Source organism: Barbus barbus, assembly GCF_936440315.1.
Source record: "Barbus barbus genome assembly, chromosome: 42".
Lineage (NCBI taxonomy): Eukaryota > Metazoa > Chordata > Actinopteri > Cypriniformes > Cyprinidae > Barbus > Barbus barbus.
This window is the reverse complement of record NC_136720.1, coordinates 13,265,707-13,280,961: the sequence shown is the minus strand read 5'-3', so window position 1 is coordinate 13,280,961 and position 15,255 is coordinate 13,265,707. Positions and strand designations below refer to the sequence as shown.

Here is a 15,255-nt window from a genome sequence, read left to right as displayed (position 1 = left end):
GTCAAGTTTATTTGAATGCTAGATATTATTGTTAAATAAAGAACTAAGATGGCGCCGCTGATGGCAGCTATTGTGCGTTGCTCTCCAGTGTTTGTACCGTTTTTGTTTTTCCTGTTTTTTGTTTTTCGAATACGATCAGCTTTACCAGGGATGACCTGCTGAACAGTCGGCAGAACACACCACAATATCTTTTACCGGATTTAGATTTTTCGGACGTTTTGCTTGACATTGTAGTTGGCGGAGCCGTAGCTCTGGTCAAAAGCTACAGAAGGCGCAGATGGGGGAAGCGAGCCAGCGCGCCTAGCATCCATCTGTCGAATCTCCACTCTCTACCCAACAAAACGGACAAACTCCTTCTGCTCTCCCGGACAAACAAGGATTTTTCTAACTCTGCTGCCCTGTGTTTCACGGAAGCCTGGCTAAATGGCGACATACCAGACCGATTCATCTGCCTAACTTCACGCTGATCGGGACGCGGTATCAATGGGGAAAACGCAGTCATTCAAATTCCTGGGCACCACCATCTCTCAGGACCTGAAGTGGGATACTCCATTGTCAGAAAGGCCCAGTAGAGGTTGTACTTTTTTCGCCAGCTGAGGAAGTTCAACCTGCCACAGGAGCTGCTGAAACAGTTCTACTCTGCCATCATTGAATCCATCCTCTGCATTTCAATAACTGTCTGGTTCAGCTCAGCTACCAAATCTGACCTCAGAAGACTACGGAGGGTAGTCCAGACTGCTGAGCAAATCATTGGTACAACCCTCCCCACTCTCCAAGAACTGTACTTATCCAGAGTGAGCAAAAGGGCTGGTAAAATCACTCTGGACCCCTCACATCCAGCACACTCCCTCTTTGAACTGTTACCGTCTGGTCGACGCTACAGAGCTCAGCACCAGAACGACCAGACACAGGAACAGTTTCTTCCCTCAGGCAATCCATCTCATGAACACTCAACAATAAACGTGGAACACACAACTATAATACATCATCCATTCACCACACTCACTTATTTTATTTTTATTTTCTCATTTCTAATTTGCACATACTTGACCTGTACATACATAGTTGTCTATATTATATATTGTTTTTGCAGCTTTGTACATTGCCTATTTGGATATTTGTATATTATTCTTTTATTATCTGTGTCCTGTCCTGTTACTGTCTTTCTGTTGCACTGTGGAGCTTCTGTCACTATAACAAATTCCTTATGTGTGTAAACATACTTGGCCAATAAAGCTCATTCTGATTCTGATTCTGAATATCTCAGGACGGTTTACTTCATTTACATCTTTTATCTATTGTTATCTATTTTTATTTTGTTATTGATGTGGTATTAAAACTGGTGTGCTTCCTGTCCCTGAAGTACTTAATTTTGGCAATCATTGTGGTTTGTGTGTGGAATGTTAAAAACTATATATGCTGGCTGAAAACTAAACATACATAGTGACAATTTATTTATATCAGGTAACAAACAAAACAAACAAAAACAGACAAACTATAGGCGTAATCAAAACAAAAACCAACGCAAATAAAACAGTAACAAAAAACAACCTAAATCAAACTAATTAATTCTCCCAGTATTGTTTGTCACTTTGAAATCAAAAAGCAAACATACAAACTGTAGGGTATCAGGTACTCAATGCAATCAAAACAAAAAACAAAACAAAAAGCAAATCAAAATGAAATTAAAAGTAAAGCGAAGCAAAAAAACTAAGCAAAAAAAAAACACAAAATCAAACAAATAAATTCTCCCAGTATTGCTTGCCAGGTTTTCAAACAGAGAAAATCCATCTCACACACTTTAAGATTTTGGATCAAGACAATTTGTCTAGCCTAAATATGAAATAGGAGGAACACTCAAAAAGCTCAAATGGTTTACACTCCTGTTCAACTGCAGTTATTAGAGAGATCAATCAGAAAACACGTCTGATGTGGCCTCATACCGGGTGCAAGATGGTCCCCAGAATGATCTGGTTGGGACAAGACTCCAAAATGATCTGCACATCTCGCTGAAGAAGCCTTGACTCTGTGAAGAACTTTGCCTCTGCTGCAAAGGGCTCAGGGGTCTCGCTGCCATCTGCCTCCCGTTTAAACGTAGGGCACTGGAGACACAGATTTTTCATAAGCATTACAGAAAATATACATTCTCTGAAATCTACTGGGAAATACTAAGAAACAAACCCCAGAAAACAAATCACAGTCACTTTTTACAAAGAATGCAAACCCTTCCCTGAAAAGCCACTGAGCGAAAACTCTAGTTCGACCACACTTAGTTTAGCACATATGGAATTCATCTTTTCATGATTAGCAAGATTAAGCTGTAAGATGGTCTACTGAATTCATGGAACAGGTCTGGTCTAAGAAAACCTAGAGGGAATCTCTCTCAAGGCTACCCATCAAGAGATGAACTAATAAAAACCTGAGGAATCCTGAGAAATATTGGTCTCGAGGGTTCTGCTGAAAGAAATTGGGTTTCTTTTATTCATAGCGTTACATAGAGAAGGACTGAAACTCACCTTGACTCCAGACAGCAAAACTGTCACCAGATAGTAGTCAGGCAGAAGCTGTGCCCGTACCATGCAGCCATCCCGCACATGTTCAATAATGGCTGTGTGAGTGTAGAAGAAACAGACAGAAAGAGTGTTTATGAAGGACAAAACTTAAAAATGTAATCTGGTTTCGGCTTCTGTTTCACACAATTAAAATAACAGTACATTAACACTTTGAAAAAAAATCTCTTTTTGCATTCATTTGATCAAAAATACAATAAGAAAATTGGGAAATATTACAATTTAAAATAATGTTTACATTATTAAAATGCAATTAATTTCTGTGATAGCAAAGCTGAAATTTAAGCAGTCATTACTCCAGTTAAGGGTCACATGATGTTTCAAAAAAATAAAAATAAAAAAATAATAATAATAATAATTCTAGTACCCAAATTTTCTTATTTGTAAATTATTTGAACAATTTTGTGGATTTTTTTTATTTTTTTATTATTCTTTGATGGACTGCTTTTACAAATATTTTGTAACATTATAAATTATTGATCAGTTTAATGCATAAAAATCTCACTGACCCAAACTTTTGAAAGGTAGTGTACAAAATTGAACATCACCACACGTGATAGAATGATGAATTACAGCATGATGAACTCTCTCTTCAACTATTGTAATAGTTAAAACTAAGACAATTAAGCATGTTAATTTGATTCTAACTTTGTTTTTCCAATTCAAATTGTAAGCCCACTTCACAGAAAGTTCACGTGGTGTCACAGCATGTGGGTAGCTGCCAGTATGTAAACAGACCTCTCCAGGTCTGCATGGTGCTCACTTTTGAAGAGAACAACAAATTGGCATGTTTAAAAATCACTTGGCATAACTGCACAGCGAGAGCTGTGAAATAATTCAATAAGAAGGTGAATCACTGCCACGCTGGTAAGGGTCATGTGGCCAAGTGTGTTTAAATTCAATATTAGGAACAATGTAGCAACTTTGACTTCTGATTAGCATCTAATAAGCTTGTTAGCGAAGAGGGGAAACGGGGCACATTTCTATAGCATTTAATGACTCAGTTGTTCATTTGCAGTGAGCTGGCTAGCCCTCTGATGGAGGTTAACTCTCATCAGGGTTAGCATTCAGTTTAAACAAGAGAAATGAGCTGTGAGCAGAGCTGTGAAGAGAACAAAACAAATGGGCCTCTGGAAGAAGAGTGAGACATTACACCAGAGAGAATTGAGTGCTTTAATGGGTGTAATTTGCACAACATAATTTTAGGGTGCAAGTCTTTATGATATTGTGGTCCCTAAATATGGCTCCGGTATCTCCGGTGTGACTCACACCACAGGGTTTTCTATATGTTCAATTTTATTTTATTTTTTTATTCCATTTTATTGTCCACTAAGTATTATTATTATAAAAAAAACACTTTTTAAAAAATTAATATTAAATGTTTTATTAATATATTTTAAAATATTACATTAAATAAGTTTCTAATTTAAGTTTAATATGATTAACAATTATTAAATTCACAATATTTATGTTGATTTGTAATAATACTAATGATGGTCCATTTTTTCTTTGTAGATTATTGCCTCAATTCTCATTATACGACTAAAAAAATCAATATTAATTCATATTTATTTATTAACTAATATTTAATTGTCTTTAAGAAAAAATAAAACAGATAGATTAGTAAATTTGCATTCATGAATATTAAATTTGAACGATCTAGAATACCAGAGATGTTTTTTCCAGCATTGGTGTGTACTGGCCCTCGAGAGTACAATGTGTTATCTACAAACTTTATCACATCTTACCATTGACTGGTTTCTGATGGAGGGAGTCCACAAAGTTGCGAGGGTTCTCGATGGTATACTTCAAATCTCGAATAGTGTGTGAGCCTCCACCCTCAGACCACTGACCCTTTTTAGCAGACTTGGCCTGGTCCTCTAAATCACACAGTCTTGCTTGATCCGGACTGAAACACACAGAAACTCCAGTAAATTTCAAATTACAGACCAAAGAGTTTACCACAAGAGTTCGGAGAGCCAAAAACAAGGCAAGATAATTTTAGCCCTCCTTTTTTTCCTCTCCAAACTTCAATGCACTGAGCAACAGATGTAGAGGTCTCTCACGGAGAGCTGCCCCTTTCTGAGGACTTGATAAGCTCTTCAGATGAGTTTGTTCATTATCAAAAGCCAACACGTTTCAATTAATTCCTCTGTTGTTCTAAAAGCCATCTTTATCTTTAAGGGGAATTAAACAGTCTGACCACGGCAGACACTCGTCAGATTTTTTAATAAGGCTCTATCAGTTTAAGTAATGCTGGCCTTAATAATGAACAGACTTAAAGAGGCGAGACAGACAGACAGAATGAACGAGAGAGAGATGAACCAGAATCTATGATGAAAACCTTTTCTTTTTTGTGCAGAAAAAAAAACCGTGGGTGGTGAAAGTTCATTAATTAAAGACCCATTCTGACCAGCGACTCTGTCAATGATGTATCAGCCTTTCCTTTAATGTCTTGGCTCGGACAACAAACAAAATTCTAGAATTAAATTATGAATTATGGGAGTTTTGATGGTGCGATGGCAGCAATTGAATATTAAAATATACAATGATAATTTAATTTTCAATTTATTAATGTCTCACTGAAACCAGATGAAAAGACAAGATTGAAAGTGTCTTTTAGATATATATCAGATCTAATGTGGACGAACACGCGTTCTGAATTTCTAATCGGTGTTTCTCTGTACTTAAATTCCTTTAATGTATTTAAGCTTTGAATTTAGCTAAAAAAAAACATCTACACAAGACATGAGCACCCAATGCTGTGTGTACTGACAAGTGTACTTGCTTTGTGCTTGAAAACACTCTGAATGCATTTTAAAAGCCAGTAACCCAGCTTTGTTTTTAAATAACTGATTTGATATTAATCTAATAATTTCTAACAGTCCATCTTATTCCTTTCAAACTGGATTTTGTTTCCAGGTAGATAAAAACCTGTACACATCAATTCCCAGAAGTTGCGTTGCAGTCAGGCAGTTTCACGGACCCCTGTGAAAATGTCCAGTTTTATGTGCAATATTCTTCAGATGGTCAGTAAACGGACTGCAGGCAGCTCAAGGGAGACAAGGACACTGCCACGTCTAATGGACACAGACACAAAGCTCAAAATATTCAAACAGCCATCTGGGTTCCTCGGCCCTCTTTTGCCGATATGCAAGATGACAAGACACAGGACAGCTGTTAATACCCGACTCTTACTTAAAAACTCACTCATGTAGTAACTGGCGAGGCTGGTAAAGCAAATGTCAGAGAAAAGTCGCCTTCTGCCTATTAAATGACAAGCCCAAAGCTCCAATTATCTAAGCCTTCATAAATTTTAACTACAGGAACTAAGGGGCTGCCAAATCTCAGCAGCCATCTTGAGCTGTCTTTGTCTAGTAAAGTTTTATTTTCCTTTATGTTTTCAAAAGACAGAACGAGAGCATGTCAGGGAGAGGAGTGGGCATCCTTCCCAGCTCGGCTGTGCCTAATTGAGAGCTGGTGGGCAGAGCGTGGCCCAGGTTTAAACACGACTCCTTTGGAGATTATGATAGCCGATCCAGTGGGCTGTGATGGGCCACAGCAGGCCCGGCTAATGAGAAGGCTGTTCAGGGGCTGTGGAGAGAACAGTGGGTCTAACACCACCGTCTCCTGTGGGGAAAATGAGCCTAAAGCAAACTGATTCCACTGGCAATTGTTCAGGGCCATTTAACAGAGCGACCCGCATACGCATCATTAAGTCCCAAAAGCTTAGGACAATATTATATCGCTTCTAGCCATAGGGAGAATGGCGGATGGATAGACAGGACGTGTAATGAGATGATGTGACCAGAAGAGGGAGTGAGAGATCAAACGGAGAGATATGAAGAGCAATATAGCCAGAGAATGTCTAAAGTAACTTCATTACAGGCAAACACCGCCCCCCGCAGGACAAATAATGTTTTTACAATAAAACAACTATGACAATACAAATGATCTCAGCCGAAGGAGAAAACATAGCCAGCATTGTGAAGGCTTTGACAATAGGTGCAAGAACCGTACTGACACTAGTGGTTTGACATTGGGGAAAAAAAAAAAACACAGACGCAGGGTTCTTACTTGTTTCCTCTGATGCCTTCTCTGCGAACTGCGGCAAGACCTTCGGCCACCAGGGACTCTGCGATGTTTTCTCCTGAGGTGTCTTTGGAGAGATCAAGTGTGTTACTATAACACTGCAATAAACACACACATTTCAGATCAGCACTGTCGCACTGAGAATATTTTTGGTGAACAAATATCACTCACCTTTTCCCAGGTAGACAATGCCGTATTCCCTGCCTTGAGGGGTTTTATTCTCCACAGTGAAGCAGACTTCTTTGCCGATTACCTTCTTGCGCAAAAACTCTCGTGCCTGGAAAGCCCATGGCTGCAAAGAACACACACACAGCTATTTACAGCCATTCAGAACTGGAGGATGTGCATTAGCTACTAAAAAGAGCCTCTATTTACTCAAGAGAGAACAAAAATGTCCTAACAAAAGTGCATAAATCACTTGCAAAAAAAAAAAGTGATGAATTCAAGGTTTAAAAGCATAATGGATTTATTACTAAGGAAAAAGATCACAAGATGCAGAGCGAAACAGTGATTTTAGAAACAGCATGAAGCGGAACGTACAGATTTAAGTGGCTTATTGTCTAAACTTATTTTACTCCTTATTCTTAATTTTTTTTTGCATTTGGCAGACGTGAGAGTCTCTATTATCCAAAGTGACTAACACTGCATTCAAGGTATGCATTTTACCAGTTCATTCACAATGTAGATCCAACAGGAAAATTCAACATTACTGATAAAAGAAAGTAATGCTACATTAGGCGTTACATTTATTGGTAACATTTTACAACAAGGTCTCATTTGTTAACATTAGTTAATGCATTAACTAACATAAACCAACAACAATATATTTTTACAGCATTTATATATCCTTGTTAATGTTAGTAAAAATGTTCATGTTAGTTCACAGTACATTAACTAAAGTTAACAGACACAACTTTACACACAATTTTATTAACTATGTATTTATGAATAATAAAATGCTATCTAAATATTGTTCAGGTTAACTGTTAATTAATGTTATTTAGTGCATTTATGCTGCCTCTCGGGCAGATAATTCAGAAGAATGGCCTGGCCTATCATTGTTACGCAGACGACACCCAGATTTGTATTAGCACTTAGCCTGATTCCACTCTATTCGACTCTTTCTGCCTGTTTGCTGGAAATCAAGGCATGGATGAAACAACTTTCTAAATCTACATTTTTCTAAAATTGAAATTGTATTAATTGGGACACCGTCTAATGTTAATAGGTGCAGTAATTTTAAACTTTCGGTTGGCATTACCTAAATATCTCCTTCTGCAATATATAGGTTGCAATATATACTGTACAAAACTCAGCTGCACGAGTTTTAACTTATACCTCCTAACGCCATCACATTACCCCAGTGCTCCAGCAACTTCATTGGCTCACATTACCCCAGTGCTCCAGCAACTTCATTGGCTCCCGGTTCAATCAAGTATTGATTTTAACCTATAAAACAGTGCATGGGCTGGCCCCAGATTACATTCGTGACTTGGTCACTCTTTCCACTCCTCCTTGCCCTCTCCACTATGCTGGTTGTCTCTCTTTGTATCAGCCTTGTTGTAAATTAAAAACCACGGGGGGTGGCTTTTTCATATAAGGCGCCTAAGTTATGAACGCATTACCTGCGTTTATTAGGAATGCTGCTTCCTTGGACTGTTTTAAGAAACTTCTTAAAATGCACCTTTTTAGTCAAGTTTTTAATTTATGATGATTACTGTGATTCTATTTTTTATATTATGTAGTTTGGTTGATTTTTTAATTTGTTTGTACATGTTGTAGCGCTTTGAGTTTAAGAAAGGCACATTACAAATAAAATGTATTATTAATTATTATTATAGCAAATTAAACCTTATAAGCACTACAAAACTGAGATTAAGTGGGTTTGCCTAAAGATTTTTATCCAAATATAGGGATGTTACAATTAATATGTTTGACAGAAACACAAATGCAAAACACATACACTGGCCTGAGTTGGATTTTTTTTTTTATCTTTAAGTTTGATGTGCAACATACCTCTCATTCAAAAATTTTGGTTCGGAAAGACATTTTTTTAAATGTTTTTAGTATCTTACACTCACGAAGGCTGCATTAATTTGATGGAAAAACACAGTAAAAATTTATATCACAACCCTATATGCAAAATGGTAATAAAATCACCACTGGCTAGTAATTTGTTTTTGTTTTGTTTTTGTTTACTCGTCAGACTAGATCAGGTCTGATGAGTTGCTGGAATAATGAATATTAATCTACCTGTCTGCGTTCGCTTATTTGAAGAAATCAAACATGGATGGTAATAAATGTTTGCGTATTAGATTCACCAATTACCAAAGGGACTAGAAGAGGTTTCTGCTTGTGCTTAAAAGACTGAAAAGTTCTGAATGAACTCAATCATTTGACAGGAAAATACAACAAAAATACCATTTACATGTTGCATGTATATTCTGCGTAGCATGCAAGACTCCCTCTCTCTCTTTGTGTGTGTGAGAGAAACACAGAGTGCTCCCACCCAAGCCACGGTGAGTCAGATGCTATGCTCTAGAATGCGTCTAATACGCTGCACATCCATTGATATCAATGAGAACAGTGTGCTGTAATGACAGAGAGTCAAACTCTCACACACTCAGAGTGTTCAAGCATAGGAAAGTTAACATATCCATGCTAAACTTATTCTTAGCTTTTAACTCAAAACACTGGCAAGTGAAATCTAACAATTTATTAGACATTTAGTCACCTAGCATGAAAATTGTTGCATTTGCAATTAATTATGCACATTGTAAAGAGCTGTATTGCGATTGTGAAATTATTGTAATACTATTATTTCAAACAACATTTTCTTTTGTAATATATTTTCAAATGTAATTTACTTCTGTACTTAAAAAACCGACAGTTCCTTAACGGTTCTTTACATGCAGTAAGAGTTCCAAACAGAATCATATATTTTTTGCTCTTTGAGTTAGCTTTGTCCTGTTCGCATCCCATAGCCTTCTCAAAGCTCATGAAACATTTATCTTTTAGGAAAAACAAACTTGACTCCGATACTAAATTTCTATTGCTTTCCATGTTTAAGGACTTTGTATTATTTCTGTTTTAATGCACTTTTAAAGTTTGAACACATTAAAAGCATAATTTGCAAACTGTGAACACACTGTATGTATATCCTACGCAAATAATTTTTATAAAGAGACACAGAGGCCTCAACTTCCATTTTATATTAATTTCTCAGGAAACTGTGATTTTAATTTATTTAATTTTTTTATTATTATTTCTCTTTTTTTTGGTGCTCTTGAACTCAGAGGATGGAACTACTGCTTTATTTGCAAAAAATAGTATTATAATTATTATGTTAACATGACCCACAAAAAAAATGTATTGCATAAACAGGAAATAAATAAGACGACGTCTTTGAATCAACATGTAAAAAAAAAAAAAAAAAGTAATTCAAGGGCCAGAGAGAGCAGCTCTGGGCAGGGTTGATGTTTACCTCATCTGGTGTGTCCTTGGTGTCTGGTTGACCCTGAACTGCACGACGGGCGAGAGCCCCGGCTCGGATGTTACTCAGGTTGATCTGTCGTTCTGGAGGGGGTCCTCCTCGCGACTGACCCCTAACGATGACAGCACAACCAGACAAGACCTGCAAGGAAAATTAAATCAACGTGAATGCTTATATAATGTTTCATAAATGGTTTATTCCAGTAATGATGAGAGTTGTAATCGTACTGGCATAGGCAATGCATGATACAAACAATCAATCTGCAAGTCAAACACTGAATGCCTGAGGGATCTGATCGATGCCACAATTCCTTTAAGACCTGCTTGTTTGTGTTTGGCCAACAGTTGAACAACTATTACACCCAGTAACCAAAAGATAACAGTGAAACAATCACTACTGTGTTAATCACAGCATGATGCCTCAGCTTTAGCAGCCCTAAACATATACAACTTAAAACACTCAGGGGAGACCTTGCCCTGCTGAGATCAATGATTATGTATATTCACATTAGCATTTGAATTAGTGCTTGTTCTCTGAGATGTTTGACAGAACTAATGTTTACAAGCCTCATAATGCTTGCTTTTTGCCTTAAGAAACGGCTCTTACAGATATCCAGATGTGGCTTATCCAATCACAAGTCAGATCAATTGCCATTCCCACAAACTCCTGAGACTCATCTGCACCATTACGAAATAATTACATTAACTGATTGAATGATAACTTTGATTCTGTCCATTTTTAGTCATAAGCCTAATTTATTGATACATTTCTGCTTCAGTCCTGTTTGAAAATATTTTTATTCAAACGCAAGGCCACAAAAAACACCAATTGTTATCAGTGTTATGACTGTGTAAACTTTACCTAAACTTATTAAATGTCTAATAAAACAAGAAAGTGGAAGCCAAACAGGGACGAGTTTATTCTTTCCTTTAGAAAGGCCTTGAGAGCAGAAGGCCTGCCTAATTACTGGCTGTATGGAAGAATATACAGACCTCTGTCACCACAGCCTGGGGCGGAAAATATCCATGAATTTCCCAAATCCACCACGCTTTGATTTCCCAAGGAGTTCTGGGAAGTACTCGGCTCATTTTAAACAGTGCAATTTCAAATCAAAGCTATATGATTCATTTACAATAACTTACAAAGTGACAGTGACGTGACATACGGCCAAGTATGGTGACCCATACTCTGAATTCGTGCTCTGCATCTTAACACACACACACCCGGAGCAGTGGGCAGCCATTTATGCTGTGGCGCCCGGGTTCGGTGCCTTGCTCAAGGGCACCTCAGTCGTGGTATTGAGAGCACTGTACATTCACTCCCCCCACCTACAATTCCTGCCGGCCTAAGACTCAAACCCGCAACCTTTGGAGTACGAGTCCAACTCTCTAACCATTAGGCCACAACTTCCCCCTAATGGGAACCATTTCAACCAAGTGTAAGAAATTTAGTTTTATTAGGGGGATATCTTAGCCCCATGGAACTGATAATATTGACTGAATCAATTATCTGGAATTCTTAATGATGGATTTTATCTATAAAATCAATATAGAAATAGTCAAATACATAAGGTATCTCCTTCAAACTAGCGAGGTTTTTGTTATCATGTTTAGCTGTTTTTATTGTTTGGCTAGCATGGTTTTAATGTAGTAACAATTATGGTATTTTGGCGGAAACTATGGTTACTAGGATACATTACGTGACCTAACAGCTAATATAACAATAACAGCTGAAATTATTCAAATAAAAACCTAATAACTAATTTCCTGTCCCGGTTTGTTTTCATGTAGCATTTACTTCCAGACTCCCTCAGTCAGAATTTCTCCATGGACAGTTCTTGGTTGGCTAAAGACCTACGTGTCAGTTTCTCATACATGTTCCCCCTTCACTCAGCAGAGCAGACAAAGTAAACAGTCCAAAACTGCGCCACCTTGCCTGGTTAGGGGGCCTCATTGAGTCTTACAGCAACGCAGAAACACTCGCGAGCGCCAGCATAAAACTGAATAAATAAAAAAAAGTGTAGAAACACCATTCATGTAGGTCATTGCAGATTTTGACTTTGAAAGGCTGAGCTTCATGATTAGGGAGTGAGCAGGTGTTTATGAACGAAAGTTATTCATTCACTACAGGGACCCATATTTTCTTCAACTTTATTCAGTGCATTCAAAACCCGACGAAGGAACTGAGAACTATGAATGTGTACAAATGACTTTTGACCGCAAGCAATGAACTCTCTCACACATACTTACAACATACTGATAAATGTCAAGCTTAACAGGATGCAGGGGGGGGGGGGGGAACAGACCTGACTTTGCAAAGCTCTTAAACGAACAAGTCAATGATTCAATAAACCCCTCATAACGCACAAAACTCTCATGAGACGCCACCTACTGGCGTAAAGTTTGCAACCTGAACGTATAAGAGAATGAATCTTTTGGTGAACCGATTCAAAAGATTCGAGTCACCAGCATGATTAAATCCTCTATTTAACCCACAAATCTGCGGTTTGCCCTAGTTTTTTAGTTTCAATCAGTGTAGAACAAACGCTATGACTGTTTAAAAAGCTCAGCTTTGATAAAAGAGAGTGTTTAACAAACTATCAGAGTTTGTTATGAAATATGTGCCTCTTTACAAATATTGAGTTGTAGCTGCGAAATATTTAGACTGGTATATAATAATGTTTGGCATCATTTACAACAGCAAATGAAAGACGTCAAAAGCTAAAGGAAACTTTGAATATAATGTTGCATCTGGATCCCAGCTCAACTTCTCTGAATCTCTGCTGCTCATGGAAACAACTGAAAGACTCGCCAAAAGTCAAAAGACCTGAAGGAAAAGCTGCATAATGCATGCCTGACATAAAAGATCTGAACTTTTGAAGTCTTCGCAGTCACTACCTCCCCCGTGAGCATTAGTGAGTTAGCCAGCACCCCCAGACCAATACTTGTGTCCCGTGTGTTCTCCTACCATCTTCACTATTCCCCTCTGCAGCTGCGGAGCTGAAGCTGGGTTGGACTGAACTTGTGCCGCTACTGCAGATGCCATGTCCGCTGGACTGAACGAGTACTCCGTTAGGGAGGGAAGAGAGAGAGGTAAAGGAACCGGGAGAATCCTACGAGACGCCTCTACTGTGAGCCGAGGAAAGGAAGAGAGACCGAGCACGACTGATCACGCTTTGCTTAACCGGAAGCACAGCGTGAGGATGTACACGTCGAAATGTTGCACTTCCTCGGTCACCGCGTCACACTCGCGCGCTGAATGGGGCGATTTGCTTGTGACGTTAGAAAGCGAGTGATGACATCCGGTAAGTGAGGAGGTGCGACACGTCAGCACATATTTGAAAAAAGTTTGTGCACATATACAACAACACACCCCCTTAAATGTCTAAGTTTTTTTTTATTAATTTGGGTTATTTTTATAACTTTGCCACTGTTTCATTCATACTTGTTTTATTTATAGGATTTAACTTGGCGCATATGGCTTTGAATAAGATATATAGGCCTAGATATATTTCTGGAGATGTAAATATGGAGGCCCAAACCTGCAGAAAGAAAAAGGAAGAAATGTAATTTTAATAAAAATGTATCCCTGAATTTATTTTGTGTTATTTTATTTCTTTTTTTTAACTTTATTCTTTTTTATATTTATGTGGTATTTATTTATTAATCTATCTATCTATCAAGCTATTTTTAATTCAATTCAGTATTGCTTTATTGGCATGACTGTAAAAAATACAATATTGCCAAAGCTTGAAATATATATAAAGAAATATAATAACAATTAAAATCTCAAAATAATAGAATAAAAACATTATAACAATATAAAATTAAATACACAGTGTAACAAATAAGAGCTTGTGTGAACATTTCATACCACAGTGTTTAACATATAAACATATAAAAAGCTTGATGTTTTTGTCTTGTAGAGTGAGTCCAGGAGCTGTAGACTGTTCCAGCTGCACCGCTAATTCATTAATGTAGATGTTGAACAGTGTTGGACTCAGGCTACAGCCCTGCCGTACTCCTCTCTTCAGGGAGAAGTATTCTGTATGTTTATTGCCAATTCGTATCGCGCATTTGTTGCTTGAATACATTGATTTAATAATGTCATAAACTTTACCCCCTACACCACTTTGTAAAAGTTTGTAATATAATCCGTCGTGCCAAATAGAATCAAATGCTTTTTTAAATCGACAAAGAATGCAAATATTTTACCGTGTTTAGTCTGTTTTACGTGTTTATTGATTAGGGTGTGTAGGGTGTAAATGTGGTCAGTAGTTCTATAATTAGGAAGAAAGCCAATCTGACTAGGGCTCAGGACACTGTGTTCGTTAAGGAAGTTTATTATTCTATTGTTTAAAATACTGCTAAATAACTTCCCCAGATTACTGCTCGCACAAATGCCTCTGAAATTATTAGGGTCCAATTTGTCTCCACTCTTGTGAATAGGGGTAATAAGTCCTTGGCTCCAGATGTCAGGAAAACAGCCTGAACTAAGTACAAGGTTGAATAATTTGAGCACAGCTGTCTGAAGCTCAGGTGTGCTGTGTTTCAGCATTTCACCCAGAATGTTGTCAGGGCCACAAGATTTTTTACATTTTTGGCTTTTGAGTTGAAGTGTAATTGGGAAGTCGAGAGGGTTTTGATTATTTTTAATTATGTTTTCATAAGTTTGTAGACTTTGTTTGATCTGATCAGAATTGTTAATGAGTTGTTTTGGATGGATTTCTTTATATACATTTTCAAAATGTTTTGTCCAAATGTTTCCATCTTGTATTGGCAAGTCTTGAGGTTTTGTTGTGCTCAGATTATTCCACATATCCCAGAATTGATTATGATTTAGTGAATGTTCTATTTCTTGTAATCTTTTGGTCAGATGGTGTTTCTTTTTTGCTCTGATAATGTCTTTGTATTGTTTTAATATTGAACAGTATTCAGTTCTTATGTCAGCGCTGTTTGGTTCTTTATGTTTCATATTTGATTATTTTCTAAGTTGTTTTCTTAATGTTTTGCAGTCTGAGTCAAACCATTTTTCATCTTTTGATGTGTTTTTACTAATTTTTTTCTTTTCTTTTTCAACTCAGTTTTGCAAGCTGCTTTT

General features: G+C 37.4%; 1 protein-coding gene across 1 annotated transcript in view; it reads right to left on the bottom strand.

The window, feature by feature from the left end:
• Window positions 1-13,406, bottom strand: part of LOC306861428 (staphylococcal nuclease domain-containing protein 1-like) — a 195,763-nt gene extending 182,357 nt beyond the window's left edge. Inside the window, exons 1-7 of the mRNA XM_079403676.1 lie at window positions 13,123-13,406; window positions 10,147-10,296; window positions 6,834-6,954; window positions 6,648-6,729; window positions 4,319-4,479; window positions 2,517-2,608; window positions 1,944-2,102 (exon numbers count right to left, since the gene is read on the bottom strand). Coding sequence (XP_079259802.1) covers window positions 1,944-2,102; window positions 2,517-2,608; window positions 4,319-4,479; window positions 6,648-6,729; window positions 6,834-6,954; window positions 10,147-10,296; window positions 13,123-13,200 — 843 coding nt within the window. The 5' untranslated portion in view covers window positions 13,201-13,406. The remainder of the gene's footprint in view (window positions 1-1,943; window positions 2,103-2,516; window positions 2,609-4,318; window positions 4,480-6,647; window positions 6,730-6,833; window positions 6,955-10,146; window positions 10,297-13,122) is intronic.
• Window positions 13,407-15,255: the final 1,849 nt, after the last annotated feature.